The following is an 11775-nucleotide window of genomic DNA, read 5'->3' on the forward strand; positions in this document are numbered from 1 at the left end:
CCCCAAACGCCGCTTGATGCAGATTGCCAGGTATTACCTACGAAGCCAAGCCTACCTACCACCTTGCAAACTTTTGGACAGTTGGCAAATAACCATTTGCTCCAGTCCAGCAAGTAGTTTATCCACGCGGGGCCTTGGTGGTGGTATGGAACCACAGAGGGGCTATGGGGAAAAACATACAAGTACATGTGGTAGGTATCTGAGAAAAGGTATTACTCCGGTTTAGGTTTGCTCCTTGCAAAGCAGAAACAAACAACGTGGTCTAGGTGCCTGTGCAATTTGCGGTTCGGGACAAGAATATTGTTTACTGGTTGCAAGATAGCTAGCCTGTAAAGTCAGCTCCTCGTTATAAATTAGGCATGATTCTTTTTCAAAGCGCTTTTCTTTTTTTGGCCCACAGTCAAAACCACCTGCACTGCTTCTGCTTCCCCTTATGGTCTTTTTACAGGAAGGAATAAGGAAATAAGACGAAACTAAAAAGTTACTGCACTAATCACCACATACATAATTTGTAAATTAGGTGCAGTGCTCGAAATTTTTGATGCTAATATCCGGTTGCCCAAAGAGCATATTTTATGATAAAAATATAAAGAGTTGTGTATGCTGGAATGGTATACCGTAGGTAGGTACCTAGGTAGGTACTGTAGAAAATTCAATGTTCGCCATACTCCTAACTGCACTTACTTCGTACCTTGCAAGCTTGCTAGTGCCGTATGGACCGACCTTATGTAAGGCAGCAAGGTGCCGAGGTAGCATTGTAATTTGGAGGTCGATATTGTCCGGCAGTGACAGTGCTCATGGTTCCATTTTGTGGAGCAGGTCGGCAACTGTAGAGGCAGCCTCACATGACCAAGTGGGCTAGTGGGCGGCGCATGAGGTGTGGCTTTCGCGCGGGAGTGTGAGCGGGCATATCCATGTAGCGGCCAAAGGCCTGTCAATTCGTGCACCACTTTTACATCTGTTTGCAATCTCTGATGTGGCGGTCGGTCCGGATTCTAGCCAGGTCAACGACGAAGACTACGATCATCTTCACCTTGTCTTTCTTGCCATTTCTTGCCTTGGAAATTCAACGCGTTCTTTCGGAGTTTTGTTTTTTTAAGCATATTTCCAACCGCCGTAGCGAATCGGAACTGACGTGTCATTGATGCTTGTGATCCATCAACATTCTACGAACCACACGGCCAACACACTCGCTCTAAAACTTCCTCGATTTCTCCACTGCGTCGCACCCCGGCGGGCCATCGTCTCGATGAACTAGTGTCGGTAGACGACATGTTATGGGCTTCATGGACGACCGCTGGCCCGTTTCTGCTTCTGGTGTGTGCCATCATTGCATGGTGGCTCACTGAGTACGTTCTCGATCTTGCCGCACATTTCCACTGCATTAGGTTTCGGCTGCTTCTATCGTCCCTTTTTTTTTCTGACTTGGAATGCAGGCCCAAAACCCACCAGCTTAACGCCATAGTCTTTGTTGGCTGCATCTTCTTCTGTTGGGCTGTCAACCCCAGTCTCGCCCGCGATTCTTTCTACCGTTTTGTCCAGATCTCATCGAGTACTGTCGTCCTACTGAATTCTGATACATACATCGGCACAAACGCGACGATGATCTTTACGGGCGCTGCTGTACTGTGGTGGGTAAAACGTTCACGAACTTCTGAAATTTCACTTTGCTAATAGTGGGTTGGAATAACTCTAGGCTACTTCGTAGGGCGGCACAGACGCTCTGGAAGCCCGTCCCAGAACTGATTGGAGTTCTTGGTCTCGAGGTTCCTGACAGCCCCGACGTTTCTCTAACTGGAATCGCAGCGGACAAGGCTACTTTGACGTGGACCCGTGCGCAGCCCAGTCGCCCAGTGCAAAAGTTTTTGATTCAAGTCAATGGCGTCAATGGTGCGTAGAAGCGGGGGTGAAGATTCTGAACGAACCGAGATTCAACGATAAATCTAACTCTACGTAATCATGCCTTTAGTCGGTGAGATCGCGAGCAACCAGGATAACTTCATCATAGTCTCAGGCCTAAAGCCAGACCACTTTTACAATGTGCGCGTGATAGCCGTTGGGATCAGCAACTTCCAGGCTGGTAGTCGCGTTATCCGACTGCGGACTTTCTCTCGCGATGGACGACCACAGCTGGGAAACTCTCGTTTGCCCTCGAACTTCACATCGGATGAGCAGGGACTCTCGTCCCAGGTCGAAACAGTGGATGAGAATGGAGCACCACGTAGTCCTGTTCCTACTGTTGAGACCGCAGTGATTTCTGAATCTATACCTCCTGTTGTACCACGAGACGCAAATGCACCGACTGCAACCGTTCTTCGGAGGAATACTATAGGCAGGCGACATTCTCCTTCGACCACCAGTCTTGATCAGCCGGCCATTCCACCCCAGAGAAGTGATCCCACGGAACCCACTGATGCGCAGATGGATAACTTAGGGGAGAAGTACAAGGCTCTGCTTCGGGAAACGGAAGAGCTCGCAGACTTGATAGCTAAGGAGGAAGAGGATCACAAGCGGATGATGAATGAGTTGGAAGCTGAGAAGCAGGAGAAGAAAAAGGAACAGAAAGAGAAGGAAGGTCAAACGGAAAAGTTGAGGAGGGAGCAGGGCACTGCTGAGCGGCAGATGCGTAATGCTCTGGCCCGCAAGTCACAAAAGGAAAAGGTTTTGAAGGAGAAGCAGACAGAGCTGGCAAAAATGGTGGATCGCACTACTGGCTACGAGAAAGGCATTGAGGAAATGTGCAGAGACCAGCAGGGTTTTGCGAAAGAAAAACAGCAATTGGAGGAGCAGAAAAAGACCAACGAAGAGGGTTACAAGGCCGAGATCAACACGCTATCAACAGAGTGCGGCAACCTGGAGGCCGAACTCAGAGAGAGGAGGACGCAAGTCAAGGAGTTAGAGGACGCTAGGAAGCGCTTCGTCGGTGGTGAGGACGACCTAGAATGGCAGGAGAAGGATGCAGAGGTACGCAGGGAATGGCACCGCCGCGAAAGAGAATTGCACAATGCCCTGGAACACGAGAACAAGCAGATGCGGGTCCTCGACCAACAGGTCCTTATGTTGTCAGAACACCTCGTCGCTTATCAGTCGCGCGAGCTGTACACCCAAGCCAACTCTTCGGGAGTTGAATTTGCTGATACGCTGCATAACTCCCTCAAGAGGCGCAGCAGGAACGGTAATTCGATCAACGCTGGCATACCATCTCCGAGCTTAGCCCCGGCCTATACGGTTTCCGACGCTGCTCAACATCCGCCACCAGGATTTCAGTCATCTCGGCTGCAGGGTCCAGCAGGGTTTGCTCCCGGACCTTTCATGGCCCTTCCAGCCGACGATGCGTTGGATGCTTCTGAATCTCACGAGGAGGCCATTAGGGCACTTACTGGCGACGCGCCTCTAAGCCCCACGGCGAAGGCGTTGCTACCTTCTCACATATTCTTGGATATGGATGACGAAGACCAAGAAAGTCCTTTTATCCCTCCGCCCCGCATGGGCTCTCCTGCAAACGACCCTCAGTCTCCGCACTCCTCGAACCAATCGATGAGCATTTTGTCTAGCCCGCACGGCTCGTCAAACAACCTTCCTTTCCCGGCGTTTGACGCCGGAGACCGAGGTTCCATCAATAGCCCAAGAGACATGGCCCGTCCAATGCCCTCTCCTCCTCAGCACCAAAGCCAGTCAGGAAGCAAATCATCCCTGGTTAATCTCCTCAGGTTTCAGCGTTCTAGGGGCAACAAGGCTGGGGATGAAGAAGGCCCGGCTCTCGGCAGTCTCAAGCTCGGTCAAAGTCAGTCCTTTCCCAGGCAGACAGACGAGCCCGAGGGCCTGGCTGGCAGGAGGAAGCTGAGCCTTTCGTCGTGGAACGTGTTCCACCGCAACTCAGCTGGCCCTGAACTGCTGGAAGGGATGGCACCACATACGTCGGACCACAAATTCTCAGCCAGAAATCTACTACCATTCGGAGGACACCGAGCGGCTAGTGGCGTCTTTGGTGAAGGGAGTCAAACCAGCCCAAGGCCATTGTCGATAGCATCGGCTGAGATGCCACGGCCATCCGCGGACGGGAATGCCATATGGGGCCCGCCTGGCGAGAGCAGCACCATCGGAAAGCCCTGGCAGCCATGGACGTCACATGATAATGCTTGGTCGCGCAACCCATCTCGCCGCCCTTCGGTCCATGGCTCTCCCTCGGCTCTCAAAACGACGCTGGCCTCTGCCGATGATGAGATCCTTGACGATGAAGCTTTGATGAAACATTCAATGAGTCAAGTCGGGGTTATAGGCAGCAGACCGGCCACTAGCAAGAAGGCCATGATGGCGCTCAATCCTGCGGCGCCGACCTTTATGACTGGTTTGTTCAAGTCGAGCAAGGAGAAGAAGGACAAAACCAAGGGCAAGGAGGTTCAATCCAGCGCCGAAACGCCTGTGGGACTGGCGAGCGACATCTCCCCATCTGATTCTCGGGTCTCTCGGGATGCAGCATCAATTCGCACGCAGCCATCCGTGACCGAGTCCCGTGAATCACTTGCCCTTGACGTTAGCACTTCTCACACTCTCTCGGATGCGACCAGCCCTATTCTTCTGTCAGCTAGCAGCGCCAAGGATCCTTCGGGGGACAACGTGGTTAAGAAACTGTTCCGCAAGGGTAGCTCGAGCAAATTCAGCTTCTCCTCGCGCCTGGGTAAGTCCAAAGGACCAGGAAGTACCACGGCCAGCTCGGATAAGAATGGCCCCGTCTCTTCAGATCAGCGGTCTAGCATCGGAGATCTCGATGATGCCGGCGAGGAGCTCATCCTCGGTCGTAGCTATGACAGTGTCACCAGCAGCCCGTCCCTTGGCCCGTCTAAAAGGCCGGAGAGCAGGATGAGCAGCACGCGGTGGTTCTCTTCAATGAAGAAGAAGGGCAAGGAAAAGGAGAGTCTCGAGCTTGATAGAGGTCATGAGAGCGTCGACGAGGGTGACGAAAAAAAGGCTTCGACAGAGAGTTGAAAGGCCATGAGCTTGCGGTCTGATTTGGCAACACCTGGTGTATTTTCTGGGCATACGTGGGTACGAATGCCGTCCAAGAGTTGAATATAGCGCAATTCTTCAATACCTACATTTCCAGAGGATTTGTGGTACACTAGACAGCGACTTTTTACAAAATACTTGGTAGGGATACAGTGTTGAATTACATATTTCCCGCTCTGCTTTGAATGTGGAAGACGTGACTTGATATAGGCTTGATTCCCGGACTGGATGCAGTGAAAACTGTTGCTGAGATGTGACAACAGGCCCAACTTACCTACCTCTTATAGCTATTTGGCTTGACCTTGTGTATCAATGTTATTTTCTCAGAGCATGGCTTTGGTTCATTTGGCAGTTTGCCCTGAAATTTGATCCATGTGACTACCCTGCACCTGCCCAAGGTCTCTGTTGTGTACAGTGTGGTACACCCAGGCCCAGGGTCACGTTTCACTCAGCTTTGTGGAGCTCGCTCTGAGCTCCGAAGCTGGGTCGGGTCTTTTAGCTCCCTGACAACAAATGGCCCGATCGGACGGACCATCGTCTTTTTTTTCTCTAGGATACCTATGTGGTTCGACATGTCAAATCAAAGCGCGATATCGCTCCCATAACGCCAATTTCGATACCGACCGTTCCCTTCAACCTCGCTCGTGGTTCAGATCTTCGAATTCCTAGCAATTGCCATATACCAACTCGATTGAGGCCAACCAACGAAGCATCCGACTCCTCGCTTGAGCGAGCCGACAAACAAACAAATCGCCGCCCTTCCCATCCCCTGGGCCACTTCTCAAGCTCGAGAAACTTTTTGCATGGCCACCATGGCCACAAATTCACCCACGGGGCCAGATGTGCCAGTCGTATCAAACCAGAGGCAAACAGCAGCGGTGCCATCGCGCAACCCCTTGCCGCTATCAGCATCGCAGGAGGCCCAGGTCAGGGAGGTTTACTACAAAAGGGTACGAGCTCTTTGCGCGCCCGAGATAAAAGGTACATAGGCCATTTGTTTTTTTGTTTTTTTTTTGTTTTTTTTTTCTTTTTACCTCTTTTTTCTCTAAAATATCCCCATGTTATATGCGACGCAAAGCAAAAGCGACCCCCGCTCTAACAGTCTGGATCCGTCTCTTGAACAAAACAGCGTTTGCAGACTGCGCCATTGGCCGCACGTTTTCGATCCCCTTTGCATGTCGGGCGCAGCACCGGGCTATGAACAACTGCATGAAGATGCAGGCGACGGAGGAGAACCACGACCTGGCGCGTGAAGAGTGGTTCGCGAGCAGGATGGAGCGGCAAAAAGAAAAGGAGGCCAAGGCCAGGAGGAAGCTGGAGCAGGAGCGGTTTCACCGCGAGTGGTGGGGTCTGCCGGATAGGGACGCCGAGGAGCTCAGGGCCGAGGAGGAGAAGCTCAAGAGGGCCGAGAGGGTCGGGGGTATGGCAGCGAGGGATCGGGCGAGGATACCTGTCAAGAAGGATGAGGACAGGTGATCCGATCTGCCGAGTAGAGAAGGAGCTGGACATTTTGCGACCAGTCGAGAGGTTTCTTTTCAGGCGGTGGGTGTATACCACAACCCGAGTCAGTTTGGGCAGTGGCTCGGGTCACATCTCGGAGCCGACTTTTCGCCATCTACGAGTTAACAACCCTACGTCGAGGCTATGCGGTATTGTATTATCATGCCCCTGTGGGGGAAAAGCGCCCTCCATCCAGCCATCCATTTCTGCTTGCCTGTGTGCAACAAACTCTACTCTGAAAAGGCAAGCAGGTGTGTCTATTGCGACTGACATGTATAAATAAGATAACTGGCGCCATGTAGCATTAATAGATCTGAAGATATTTCTATGCCGGAAATAATCTTGGGAATAATCAACTTGATTTTTAAATAGAAATTAACCTCAGCACCGACCCCCCTTTTTAACTCTATATCTTTGCTCGTGTTCTGCCAAGCTGCCCTAGCGCCTGGTCGACCAGCTCGACGACTCTCCCGCCGACCCCCCACGAGAGCTCATATCCTCTGCCGCCGAGACCATAAGCGTGCACCAACACCTCGCCCGGGCCAACCTTTTCCACCTCGAGCCGTGCCCCGCCTTTCCTCGTCGGCCTCCTCCCGACGATGTCAAAAATGGGCTTCAACTCGCCTATCTCGGGGTACGTGGCCGCAAACTTGGCTAGCAGCTCCGCCCTGATGGCGGGCGAGGGGTTCGGGTCCCAGTCGTCGGGCTGTTTAGTACCTCCGATCACGGTGCCGCCGTCGAAGCTGCGAGGCACGCAAAAGGTCCATGATCCGTCTGCGCATTGCCTGGTGACCGTTGCCGGGCACGGGTTTGAAACGATGCAGGTTTGTCCTGTTCGATGGGAGAAGGGCAGGGTTTGGTTTTGGTCGTGTTGATTTAGCAAAACACAGTTTCATGCTGAAACGAAAAAAAAAAGAAAGAAAGAAGCGAGTGAATGTGAAGGGAAGAGAAGGACATGGCAAAGACTTACCCCTAGTCACAAATACAGCAGGGTCGCCAAAGCCATACCCGGAGCAGTTGACGACGGCGTCGACGCTCCCCAGCTCACCCTTCAGGGCCCACACCTCGCGCGGATCCCTCAGCTCCCTCCTGACGACCTTGCCGCCCCGCAGGACGATCCTCCGCATCAGGAACGGCAGGTAGACCATGGGGCTGACGCACCACGTCCTATACCTGCAGCCCCACGCGACACCGGCCGGCAGCTCGGAGCGGTCCAGGACCTCGAACCCCCGGATGCCCAGCTCCGCGGCCCTGGCGACGGTCAGGGCCCCGCCGCCCTCGGCCCTGCCGGGGTCGTCCAGGTACTCGACCCCGGGGAGGAACGTGACGCCCGCCTCGGGGTGGCGCGCGGCCACGCCTTCCATGTGCGCAAACGTCTGCAGCGCAAAGCCGTGGTCGCGCTCGAGCGTGGCGTCCCCGCCGCCCGGCCCAGCTGCTGCCGCCGCCGGTGGTGGGACCCAGCGGTTGTGAGCGCCGCCCCACGGCGACGTGTAGTTGATCTGTGCCTTTGGATCGATGGTCTCTGAGGGCGCGGGGAAGTCGCGCGCGATGATGGTCACGGCGTGTCCGGCTTCTTGGAGCCGTGTCGCGGCTGTTAGGCCGGTGACGCCCGCTCTGGGTTGGGTTTGGTTTTGTTAATTACACATAAGAAGATGAAAATCTATGTGACAGTGTTTGGATACGAGGCTTCTATTTTCCGCAATGATTCGCGTAGCTGATTCTTTTTTTTTTAATCTGGGCTTGAAAATATGAATGCAGCACTTACCCAATGATAACAATATGAGCAGCCATAGTCATACCTGCGCTTGGCAACAGAAACAGGCTATGGCTACGGAATAACTGGTTATTCGTGTCCAAGTGACTTGCAAAGACTAAAGTTAATCAAGTGGGTAAAACCAGGGAAGTAAATCTAACATGTTACTAGTTCCAAGTTGTAAAAGTCAGTCCGGGAAGAAGCATGAAATAAAACATAAAACAAGTCTAAATAATGAGGACATCAAAACCCCCCATATATATGTCTACCTATCTATCTATTCATGCACATCTTGGTCGTTGGTATATATTTTGAGGTCCGATCCCGGCAGTCCTAGACTTGTCATAGCTTGAATTGGAGGTAGTAACTAGCAGTAAGCCTTTGCAAGACCCACCATCCGGCAAGGATAACGAAGGATCGGCTCCGATGTCTGCTCCGGGGACCTCGGAGAGCGAAGTTTTAGGATTGTATGGCTTTCAATTTAAGCTGGGAATTTTTTCCGTTCACCAAGACTTGTTGGCAAATGTCACGAAGCTCGGGACTTCTACTGACATACATGGAGGCTTTGCTTAGCTCCTCGGAGGTATGATTCATTTCCGTGCCTGGTCAGTTTCGTTCAAATTTGCCATTCTGCCCCTTCTAAACAATCTCATGTCATTATGACAAAACCATTTTACTTATCTGTCAAAACTCGCTGTACGATAGCCTTTCGGCTAAAATACAAGGCTCTGCCGGCGATTCTTGATAGATTCGTTGAGTCCCAAGCACTACTCTTTTCCATGCTCCCAGAAAAGCCCCGTCTCCTACGTCGGCTTGGGAATCTTCAAGGGGTGTGCTTCCGTATTAAGTACATAATCATCCAGACTAATCAGATCCGGGTCAGAGAAGATTAGGTAAAAGTACTTGAGCGTTTCTGCGAGCCAAAAACTCTGTGCAATGAAATGTCAGTATTATTGCAGAATTGTCTCATTATTTCTCGACCCTGTAGGGAGTCAAAAGCTTACCTCCATGCCATCGGCTTTGTTCGTGCGACTGCCAGGCGCCAAAACATTTGCAATGGCTGAAAATGCCTTCTCGGTCTCGGTGGCCTTTTTGATCGACTCGAACATTTCCCAGGCCCAGTCCAGCCATTCCCGGTCGCCCGTGATTCGATAGAGGATAAAGACGCTCTCGATGGCTTCGGGCCTCAAGATGTACCGATAGTCTGTGATGCTCGCGAACGCTGCGGGCATTCCTTCGTTTCGGGAACCGCCACCACCCTTGGCCTCGAATATGGACTTGTTCCATTTGCACTTGGCCAGCTTGGGCTCTTCGCATGCCACCATGGATCCAACCTCAGGCATGATGCCTGAGACGGTCGCCTTGTATGCCCAGGCACAGCCGCGGGCCAGCTGCTTGCCCAGCTCGACGTGGCTGTCGTTGTTGAGTAGACGGCCTCCGAGTGCGTACATGCCACCGGTGAAGCAGCCAAGATCTGAACACAGCAGAGGTTAGCATAGCTGCTGCAAGTACTAAAGCTCGATTGTGGATGTATGTATGTACTCACGTTGGACTTCAGGCGACAGCTGAACATCGCCGGAAGAGACATAGGCTCGAAGGTTTCCAGGGAACAAAATGTCCACGTCATTGTCGGGTATCATGGGTCGGAAGAGTATGTGCTTTTCGGCTGCATCCATTGCAGTTCTGTGCATGGTTGCATACGTCTGGTCCAGTCCACCAAGCAGGGCGTACATCTTTGGCAGATATTCATACAGTGAGTCCGCCTGCGCGCCAAGAGTGAAGAAGGTATCCTGCGCTTGGAATCCGTTTTGCAAATCAAAGGAAATGGGCCACAGCCCAGGCACTCGTGTCTCGTTTTGGGAATCGCTCAAGTGAACCTTGATCCTGTCAATGGCATCGTAGAACTTTGGATCGCCCGTGAGCTGAGTCACTCTGGTAAATTCGAGGGACAAGGAGCCGACTGCAGCGGCCACTTCCCTGTACGAAAGCCGAAGGTCCCCATACCACGCGTCTTCAAAATTGAATGCGTTCACTGGCAGTCTGTACTCATTGTCAAACGCTGCGTATAGCATATGTGCCAGCTCCACGGCCTTGTCGAGCAGTACTCTCTCTTGGCTCAAATCATAGGCCGAAAGCAACCCGCCAAGGTAGCGGATGTTGGTTTCGAAGAGTGAGCACGCAAGACCGCTTGACTTGGACCAGTTGATTTTTTTGACTGCCTTTACGGCCTCGGCAAAATCATCCTTCATTCCCATGATCCATAGAGAGTCGAGACTGTCAACGAGCGTGGCTCCCCAGCCGGCAAAGCTGTTGTAACCTTCAAGCGTCACGGGGAGCAGCTCATCGTAACCCCAGGCGTATTTACGGTAGCTGCCCCACGACTTTTCAAAGGCCTGCTTCACGACCGCCCGTCTGGTCGCCTGCAGTTTTCGGAACTCTGCATCAGGGGCTGCAAACTTGTGTTGCACCCGCGGCAGGCGTCGCGGAGGAAGCGATGGCGGTCGGACCATTAAAGACCTGTTAACAGGGAAGTTCTCCTGCCTGCGCGCCCAGTCCCGACGGAACCAGCCGGATAACCATGATGTTTGCTCAATAGAGGATGGCGTCGAGGGCGAGAAGGTCAAGAGGATCTGGGACAAGAAGAAGGTTCCGGTCAAGGCAATAGCCAACATAAGAATCAGACGCTTGCCCGTACGGCGAGGCGTAAAAAAGGCCACCATCGTTAATGAGTTTCGGATGGGCTTAAATTACAAAACACCTGTCTGTTGGGAAGAAACTATATCGAAAAGTTCTCGTGTGGCTTCATCCGGAGACTCGACCTGGACACTAAAAAAAGAAAGAGAGCGACGGTACAATGAGTGACCCACGAACGCATCTGAGCCGTAGGTATGGGAGAATGGAAGAGAAAAGAAAAAAAAAAAAAAAAAAAAAAACAATAAACAAGAAAAGTCTCGATGAGATTTGAGACACAATCAGCGCCAAGATAGATGATGGAGACAGTGGCGCTATGCAATGGGAAAGTCACGAGGAAACGAAGGAAACCATTTGCTCGCATGGCATTCCAAGATGACAGCGCAGCCCCAGGTTCTTAGCCTGGCTGGCGCGTGCGGGCGTAGGGACCAAGTCGCATGGATAGATCTTCAAGGGGCGGATTGACAATTAAGGGTCCAAACACTGTTTGAGTATGGGTGCTTCGCCCCACTGTTATGGCAGGAAGTTACCTGATGAATGGAAGAGCAGTTGGAAATTCCGAATAATCATTGTTAAGATGCGACTGCTTCAGTTTGAAGATTTATGCCTGCGGATTAATGATGCTGAAAGTGTAGGTTAGGTAGTGTAGTATGCAAAGCATAGGTGCCTACCTAAACCTACCTAGACAGCTCCACCGTCCGAATCAATTTGAACTGACGTTCAACTGAGGTTTTACCTTGGCGTACCTAAAGTTAGTAAAGTTCCTAAAGTTCCCAGGTGCCTAAAGTTTAGTAAGGTTCTCAGGTACGTTACCGTGGCGGGGC

The 11775-nt window shown here is 52.1% G+C and overlaps 5 protein-coding genes across 5 annotated transcripts; 3 read left to right on the forward strand and 2 right to left on the reverse strand.

Moving 5' to 3' along the window:
* Positions 1-981: 981 nt before the first annotated feature.
* On the forward strand, positions 982-5157 carry PgNI_04238 (uncharacterized protein). Its single transcript, XM_031124289.1, has 4 exons — positions 982-1349; positions 1437-1631; positions 1697-1890; positions 1970-5157. Exons 1-4 carry the CDS (start codon positions 1273-1275, stop codon positions 4984-4986), a joined length of 3483 nt encoding a protein of 1160 aa, XP_030984558.1. The 5' UTR covers positions 982-1272; the 3' UTR covers positions 4987-5157.
* A 662-nt stretch (positions 5158-5819) lies between these two features.
* Positions 5820-6483, forward strand: PgNI_04239 (uncharacterized protein; the record flags this gene model as incomplete). The annotated part of the gene is made up of 2 exons (XM_031124290.1): positions 5820-5988; positions 6110-6483. 2 exons carry the CDS (start codon positions 5820-5822, stop codon positions 6481-6483), a joined length of 543 nt encoding a protein of 180 aa, XP_030984559.1.
* A 430-nt stretch (positions 6484-6913) lies between these two features.
* Positions 6914-8488, reverse strand: PgNI_04240 (uncharacterized protein; the record flags this gene model as incomplete). Its single annotated transcript, XM_031124291.1, has 3 exons — positions 8273-8488; positions 7478-8121; positions 6914-7338 (listed from the first exon to the last, which is right to left on the reverse strand). Exons 1-3 carry the CDS (start codon positions 8302-8304, stop codon positions 6914-6916), a joined length of 1101 nt encoding a protein of 366 aa, XP_030983446.1. The 5' UTR covers positions 8305-8488.
* Positions 8489-8702: 214 nt separating this feature from the next.
* Positions 8703-9612, forward strand: PgNI_04241 (uncharacterized protein; the record flags this gene model as incomplete). The annotated part of the gene is made up of 2 exons (XM_031124292.1): positions 8703-9203; positions 9377-9612. Exons 1-2 carry the CDS (start codon positions 9197-9199, stop codon positions 9610-9612), a joined length of 243 nt encoding a protein of 80 aa, XP_030983445.1. The 5' UTR covers positions 8703-9196.
* PgNI_04242 (uncharacterized protein) lies at positions 8703-11200 on the reverse strand. Its single transcript, XM_031124293.1, has 3 exons — positions 9807-11200; positions 9265-9734; positions 8703-9189 (listed from the first exon to the last, which is right to left on the reverse strand). Exons 1-3 carry the CDS (start codon positions 10978-10980, stop codon positions 9064-9066), a joined length of 1770 nt encoding a protein of 589 aa, XP_030983448.1. The 5' UTR covers positions 10981-11200; the 3' UTR covers positions 8703-9063.
* Positions 11201-11775: the final 575 nt, after the last annotated feature.

The sequence above is a fragment of the Pyricularia grisea genome (genome assembly GCF_004355905.1).
Source record: "Pyricularia grisea strain NI907 chromosome Unknown Pyricularia_grisea_NI907_Scaffold_2, whole genome shotgun sequence".
Lineage (NCBI taxonomy): Eukaryota > Fungi > Ascomycota > Sordariomycetes > Magnaporthales > Pyriculariaceae > Pyricularia > Pyricularia grisea.

Excerpts from the sequence above, each read along its gene's own strand:
- PgNI_04238 (XM_031124289.1), top strand. The coding sequence starts at position 1,273 with ATGTTATGGGCTTCATGGACGACCGCTGGCCCGTTTCTGCTTCTGGTG. Across the intron at positions 1,350-1,436 it reads ATTGCATGGTGGCTCACTGA|GCCCAAAACCCACCAGCTTA; the intron begins GTACGTTCTCGA and ends CTTGGAATGCAG. Across the intron at positions 1,891-1,969 it reads TCAAGTCAATGGCGTCAATG|TCGGTGAGATCGCGAGCAAC; the intron begins GTGCGTAGAAGC and ends TCATGCCTTTAG.
- PgNI_04242 (XM_031124293.1), bottom strand. The coding sequence starts at position 10,980 with ATGGTGGCCTTTTTTACGCCTCGCCGTACGGGCAAGCGTCTGATTCTT. Across the intron at positions 9,735-9,806 it reads GCTGTCGCCTGAAGTCCAAC|ATCTTGGCTGCTTCACCGGT; the intron begins GTGAGTACATAC and ends TGCTGTGTTCAG. Across the intron at positions 9,190-9,264 it reads ACAAAGCCGATGGCATGGAG|AGTTTTTGGCTCGCAGAAAC; the intron begins GTAAGCTTTTGA and ends TTCATTGCACAG.